The sequence below is a fragment of the Rutidosis leptorrhynchoides genome, chromosome 9 (assembly GCF_046630445.1).
Source record: "Rutidosis leptorrhynchoides isolate AG116_Rl617_1_P2 chromosome 9, CSIRO_AGI_Rlap_v1, whole genome shotgun sequence".
Lineage (NCBI taxonomy): Eukaryota > Viridiplantae > Streptophyta > Magnoliopsida > Asterales > Asteraceae > Rutidosis > Rutidosis leptorrhynchoides.
The window spans coordinates 325,316,743-325,324,648 of record NC_092341.1 but is presented as its reverse complement, the minus strand read 5'-3'; the positions used below and the strand labels follow the sequence as shown (position 1 = coordinate 325,324,648).

General features: G+C 36.5%; 1 protein-coding gene across 1 annotated transcript; it reads left to right on the top strand.

The window, feature by feature from the left end:
• The first annotated feature begins 2,186 nt into the window (after positions 1–2,186).
• On the top strand, positions 2,187–7,262 carry LOC139869037 (uncharacterized). Its single transcript, XM_071857369.1, has 6 exons — positions 2,187–2,506; positions 2,567–3,428; positions 4,085–4,411; positions 5,045–5,064; positions 5,508–5,521; positions 7,030–7,262. Exons 1-6 carry the CDS (start codon positions 2,187–2,189, stop codon positions 7,260–7,262), a joined length of 1,776 nt encoding a protein of 591 aa, XP_071713470.1.
• Positions 7,263–7,906: the final 644 nt, after the last annotated feature.

Sequence of the window (7,906 nt, the reverse complement as noted above, 5' to 3'; positions counted from 1 at the left end):
ATAAAACTTGTAAACACGAAGAACACCTTAAAACTGAACATACGCTGTCATAGATCATCGGGGGCTGTTTTGGGTTTGATATTAAAGACCTATCTTAAACTTTGAATTAAAATATTTCCTTTGGTGAAAAATCTTATTTTATATGGATATGAAATATATCCAAAATCCATGGTTAAACTCTAATTGGGAGTATGTTTTTCAAAAGGGTCATCAAGATGTCGTTCTTACGACGGATATGACTATTTTCTTGTATTTGACACCTAAGCTGTACTTTTGACTATAAACATATACTTTTTATGTTTAGATTAGTAAATAACAGTTCAATACAAAACCATGGCAAGTCGAATCACTCAAAACGGATTTGTAATGAAGAAATTATGGGTAAAACAAAATTGGATATTTTTGCTTGTTTTTAGCTATGGTTTTGATTAATAAAAATGGATGCTAACCTTATCCTAGCTAACTTACCTTGTATCCTACATATCTTGTTCCCGAGCTTATGGAAATACAATTTATAATAGTCGTGATTAAGTTCTACGACAAAATATTATAGTCTTAATAAAGATCGTAAGGCACCATATATATATATATATATGACTTGATCACCGTGGATCCATATACAAAGTTTTGACATATCATATCGATGCATGTATATATATTATTTGGAACAACTATACACACTCTATATGCTGTAATGCTCGAGTTCGCTATACAGGGTTGAGGTTGATTCCAAAAATATATATACTTTGAGTTGTGATCGAGTCTGAGACAATGGGTCGCGGATTGCTTCAGACAATATACATATTATGTGTCTTATTATATTAAGACAATATATTATAGTGTTAGTGAATTCTAACACAATATACGCATTTATATATATATATATATATATATATTATTGGACTATCGGACTATCGGACTATTGGACTACCAACAATGGACAATTAAAAATTATCATAAGTATCATAAATATGGAATATTAATTATATATATATATATATATATATATATATATATATATATATATATGTATATATATATATATGTATATATATATATATATATGTATATATATATATATATGTATATATATATATATGTATATATGTATATATATATATATATGTATATATATATATCTTGACACAAGAGTATTATTATTAGGTTCGTGAAATTTGTCAAAGGCCAAGTCTTGTTACCAATTATTCGGAAATCATCACAAGTGAGTTATAGTCCCATTTTTACTATCTAAATTATTTTGGGATGAGAATACATGCAAATTTATAAATGTTTTACAAAATAAGCACAAGTTCATGAAACTACATTCTACGATTATTTTGTTATACCGGATATCTGTACCTATTATTATTATGCTTGGTAACCTAAGAATTAGTGAAAAACACTAATTGACGCGAATCCTAAAGGTAGATCTACGGGCACCAACCACCCCCATTTTCGAATAGTGGAAATGCTTTAGTACTTCGAAGGGTTCTTGTCATACATTTGAATAGTGGAATGTATGATGCCAGATATCTTAAGCACTCTATGTTAAGGTCGGTTACCAGGTGACTCATCGTATGAATGATTTTTGCAGTTGTAATGATCCTGTGGATTTAATTAAATGAAATCTTGTGGCTTATTAAATGTTATGATTATTATATAGAAATTAAACCTATGACTCACCAACAATTTTGTTGACTTTTTAAGCATGTTTATTCTCGGGTGATTATTAGAAAGCTTTCGCTGTCGTATGTCAACCCAAGGTCAAGATTTGAAGTCGACATAATTGTTTATATTGTTTAAACTTGCATTTGGAGTGTTTGTTGTATTATATTATTGTAATGGGTTGTGTAAAAACTTATCTATTTGAGGAGATTGTCTTTGATAGACAATCTAAATTATGTCATTAAGACCTTTATTCAATAATAAAGGTTATAGTTGTTTTTAAAAACGAATGCAAGATTTGAAAAACGTCTCATATAGAGGTCAAAACCTCGCAAAGAAACCAATTAATATGAAACGTCTATAATTAATATGAACGGGGCATTTCACGAGGGGCGGCTAAGATCAAGGACTACAAGCTATGGTTCTCGGGATCGAGAGTAGCTAGAAACGGTGTTGGAATTATTATTGGCTCACCCCATAACGAGAATGTCGTGGATGTGAACAGACGGGGCGATAGGATTATGTTAGTTAGGTTAGTAATCCAGGAGGTGACCTACACGGTCATTTGCCCTTACGCACCTCATGCGGACCTTGGCGCAGCTGAAAAGAGACACTTCTGGGAATCGTTAGACGAGGTTGTGAGGATGTGCCCTCCGGACCATCGATTACTTATTGGGGGAGACCTAAATGGTCATATTGGAACGAATGTCGAGGGTTATCCGGGGGCCCATGGGGGCTTTGGGTACGGAGTAAGAAATGAGGAAGGGCTCTATATTCTCGATTTTGCTATTGCTCGCGATTTGGTTGTTGCAAATTCGTTCTTCAAGAAGACGAATGCGCAGTTAGCAACCTTTCATAGCGGGGGTAATAGTACCTAGATTGACTATTTGTTATTTGGCAGAGGGGAACTTAGGACATGTGGGGACTGTAAGGCCCTGACTGACTTGACATGCTCCTCCCAGCACAGATTGTTGGTCATGGATTTGGTTCTCCAGAGACGGGTCACCATGAGTGTAAGGCCTGTCCAACCTACAATCCTATGGAAGAAGTTGAACGGAGAGAAGACAGAGACTTTTAAGACTTTAGTTGTAGAAAGAGTGGAGGCAGAAGCGGAAAAGGTATCTCATGAAGATGCGGACCAGATGTGGAATTGCCTGGCGTCCGCCATTAGAGAGGCAGCCAAGGAAGCCTTGGGTGTGGCAGTAGGAACTTCGAGAGGACATAGGTCGGATAGAGAATCATGGTGGCTTAGTGACGAAGTTCAAAGCAAAGTCGCGCTTAAGCAACTAAGGTTTAGGGAGCTCATCACTTGTCGGGAGGGGACCCCGGTGGGTAGAACTAGGGTTGAAGAGAGATATAAAGAAGCCAAAAGAGAGGCTAAGAAGGCTGTAGCACGTGCAAAAGATAAGGAGTACAAAGATTTGTATAGGAAACTAGACTCTAAAGAAGGATCTAACGATATCTACAGGATAGCCAAAGCTAGGGAGCGAAGGCGCAGGGACCTAGATAACATCAAGTTTATCAAAAATGAAGCTGGTCAAACCTTAGTAAAGGAAGACAAAATTCGAAAAAGATGGGAAGGGTACTTCTCATCCTTTTTCGCCGGAGGAAGACCGGAATGTCCCGAAGACCAGCAAGAATCTGAGATAGAACAATCCCAGAACAACATAGATTTTAGGAGGATCAACCACGAGGAAGTAAGATCGGCACTACGAAAAATGGGGAGAAATAGAGCTGCGGGACCGGACCAGATAACCATTGAGGTGTGGCGGTGCCTTGGAGACAATGGTCTTAGGTGGTTGACTTGCCTTTTCAACAAAACATATCGAAGCTCTAAAATTCCTATGGAATGAAGAGTGAGCGAGACTATTCCCATATATAAGAACAAGGGGGATGCTCAAACCTGCGGTAACTATAGAGGCATAAAATTACTTAGCCACACTATGAAGCTTTGAGAGAGAGAGTGATTGAGGCTAGACTTCGACGTGTAACAAATGTTTCGGAAAACCTATTTGGTTTCATACCAGGGCGCTCTTCGATTGAGGCAATCCATATTATTAGGAACCTTATGGAGAAGTATAGAGAAAAGCAAAAGAACCTCAAGATGGTATTCTTAGACTTGGAAAAGGCCTACGATTGTGTCCCATGAAATTTGATTTGGAAGACCCTTAGAGGTAGAAGTATCCCGAGTAGATATATTAGTGTTATTAGGGATATGTACGAAGGGGCGAAGTCTTGTGTTCGAACGCCGGTGGGAAATACAGAAGTTTTCCCAATAGAAGTAGGCCTGCATCAGGGATCGGCCCTTAACCCTTTTCTTTTCGCTTTGATCCTTGATGAGCTTTCTCGAGGGATACAAGAGTGTATCCCTTGGTGCTTAATTTTTGCCGATGATATTGTGCTTGTTTTTGAATCTAAGGAGGAACTTAATAGAAGACTGGAGCAATGGAGGGTAGCCTTAGAAGGTAATGGTCTACAAATTAGTAGACAAAAGACGGAATATCTTAGATGTGATTTTGATAGAAACACTGATGAACGAGATGATGGGGTGAACATCTGCATTGGAGACCAGATCTTGCATCCACAAACCTCGTTTAGGTACTTAGGCTCGATGCTCTACAAATTGGGGAGGATAGATGAAGACGTGTCTCACCGTATTAAAGTAGGGTGGGTGAAGTGGAGAGCAGCGACTGGAGTCTTATGCGACAGGAAGATCCCCCTAAAGCTGAAAGGGAAATTCTTCAAGGTAGTAATTAGACCTGCCATGTTATACGGATCAGAATGTTGGCCAATGATGAAGGCGCAAGAGAGGAGGATGGAGGTGGCAGAGATGAGGATGCTTAGGTGGACATGTGGTAAGACGATGTTGGATATGATCCCAAATAGTGTTTTTAGGGAGAACCTGAAAGTTAGAAGCATCATCGACAAGCTAAGAGAAGAACGCCTTCGATAGTTTGGTCATGTGAGGAGGCGACCGCTTAATGCACCTGTTAGAAGAGTCGAGGTGCTTACCGTTAATGGTGTAAGGAGAAGGGGTAGACCCACACGTAGGTGGGAGGATAGAATTAAGCTCGACTTGAAGGAGCTTTTATTGACTGAGGACATGACTTCTGATAGGAATGCGTGGAGGGCTAGAATTAGAATAGACGAGTAGGTTTTTGTTTGTTTGGGTGTTGGTATGTTGGTGTGGTTGTGTGTTGGGGGGTTTGTGTGTTTATGTGTTTGTGTCTTCTTTTACAGTGATTTTCGTGTGTTTGTTTTTGTTTGTTCGTTTCGGCATGTAACGTGTTTTTCTGCGCTCTGCTTATTATCGGGCCCTCTTCTTTTTATTGGGTTTGTATGTGTGTGCTTGTTTGTGTTTGTTTGTTTTCTTGTTTAGGGTTTAGGATGTGGATGCGGGTATGTTTGTATGTATGATTATATGTTTGCTTTATGTCTGCTACGTTTGTTTTATATACGGCCTTGTTAAGTATGCTTCTGTATGCATGTTTGTACGTACTGTTTCTTGTATGTTTGTATGTGTGTATAAATGTATGTATGTATGTATGCTTGTATGTATGTATGTATGTATGTATGTATGTATGTATGTATGTATGTATGTATGTATGCATGTATGTATGTATGTATGTATGTATGTATGTATGTATGTATGTATGTATGTATGTTTGTATGTGGGCCGTTTATTATGTATGTATGTATGCACGCGATCATGTTTCAGGTATGCATGTTTTTGTTGGGTTACATACGGTTTCTTGTTTGTATGTATGTTTGTATGTATGTACGTATGTATGTATGTATGTATGTGTGTATGTAAGCTTGTTTGTATGTTTGATTGTTTGTAGGTCTTTGTATCTAGGTTTGTACGTTTTGTTGTCTTGGTTGTTTGTATATGATCATATATGTTTATTGTTCTTCTGTTGTATCTTCTCTCGAAATTTTCTTGTGCTTCGTACTACTGTCTTACGCACGTACGTTTGTTTGTTTGTTTGTTGGTCTGTGTTTCTAGGTTTGTATGTTTTGTTGTGTTTAGGGTTGCTTGTTTGCGGTCATATATGTTTTTGCTTTTTAGTTGTAGCATCTCTCGTTTTGTCCTGAGCTTCGCCCTACTGTCTAAGGTACGTCTTCTTTTCCCCTTATATATATATATATATATATATATATATATATATATATATATATATATATATATATATATATATATATACTTTTTTTTTCATACACGGTTCTGTTAAGCGAGGCTTAACAAGCGTCGATTTATTGGCGACTTGACTGCCGCTTAGAGCCTAAATTGAACTCCAGGCACGATGTAAAACCTATGAAAATTTGATTCTACCATTTTCATGGCGTCTCTATTTATTTTATTTTTATTTTTTATTTTCTTATTTATTATTACTATTATATATATATATATATATATATATATATATATATATATATATATATATATATATATATATATATATATATATATATATATTCATTTATTTATTTATTTTTTATTGTTTTTTCTCATTCTCTATGGCCGGAGGTCCCCTTGAAAGCAATCTCTTTACCCGTCGAATAGAGAGAGGGAGGACTTTCTGCGCTCTTGTGAGTGTTTAACTCGGGGTGGAGAAATGATTTCTCTTTATTCTAGGATAGAGGAAGGATTGTCTACATCCCACCTCCTCCATACCCCACTCATATGGAATTGGGTATTGTTGTTGTTGTATTATTATTATTATTATTATTATTATTATTATTATTATTATTATTATTATTATTATTATTATTTATCATATTATTAATATTAGTAATACAATTTTTTTAAAACAACACTTTTATTGATAAACATAAATACGATTACATTTAAAAAAAAATACACAATTAAGCGAAAACGAAACATAAACTTAATAAACACATAATAATAATGAAATCAATAATTTTTATTAGTCGTGTCATCGCTAGCTCATCCTTCCTCATCACTACTCTCTCTTGGCGGACGAGAATCGTAATCAATGAAAAGAAGATGCACGTTTATGGGTTCATTTCTCGTAATTGCTCTATTTTTAACTTCATCTCAATCTTCATCCGTATCAAGAAACTTGTATACTTTCTCAACGTCATTGTAATACACCAAGTCCGTGTGTTTGTACGCCACTTTTTCTTTGACAAACTCCAACAACTTCGGAATATCCATTTCACTAACGTCAACGTTTTTGAAAGATTTTTTTCGCCAAGTGTATACCATTTACAATCATCCGAATACTCACCCTTGTAGTAAACATAAATTAGGATGAGAGTGGGTGTCATTTTGAGTGATTTTTATTGTAGTGAAGATTGTTTGATTTTGGAGTAATTTGATATAATTTTTATGGTGTTGAGGTATGGAAGAATGGATTGTATTTATATTGGAGAGGAAAAAAAACCTAACCGTTGCTGAAATATGGCCGTCGCACCCCTCGGACCCACACAGCCTCGCCCTGAAAATTGCATGTGGAAGGAGGAAAGCAGCACGACGCAATGGAATTCAATCGAGGGCGGCACCAATGCCAACGGCGCCCTCGAGGGCGGAGCTCAGGAAGTTTGAGCACGAGGCCCGTTGGGAATGGTCGTAACACGTGATTTTACACCCAACAAAACGGCTATGTTCAAAGACTATATCAAATCCCAAGACAAACCGTTGATTAACATCCGATCAATCATCGAGTTATTCCCCACCTCATTAACTCAAATTTGCGTTTAAGCAAACATTGAACCATTGGTGTGTTATTCATTGATCGACATTCAATATGTCATGAGAAAGCATAATGAATAACAGAACATTGTGCTTCACAACATTTTTTTTGTACATCGTGCTTTGATATTTGTACTATGGTTAGATAAATTAATTTTGTGGTTGAGGAAGGGTGCCATGGATGGTATTGATCTTTTATTTCTTAGTGATTGGGAGGAAGTGTTGACATGACGTTGAAGTGGCAATCATTCATAGAATAAAGTTATGTCATGGTTAGGACTTAGGAGTGGTCTTAAAGGATTATTGACACGGGCGGACCAACTATATCTTGAGTGGCAGAACGGGACACCACTATAGCAGTGAAGTATGCGATGTAGTGAAAATGAATTTTGGTTTTAACTAGTGACACCGCTAGATAGTGTAAATTTTTTTAGTGACACCATTGAAATAAGTCATCTAGTAGAAAAAAATTGGGTCTTTAATCAGTGATACCGGTGAGTTTTTTTTTGAAAAGCAACAAGAATT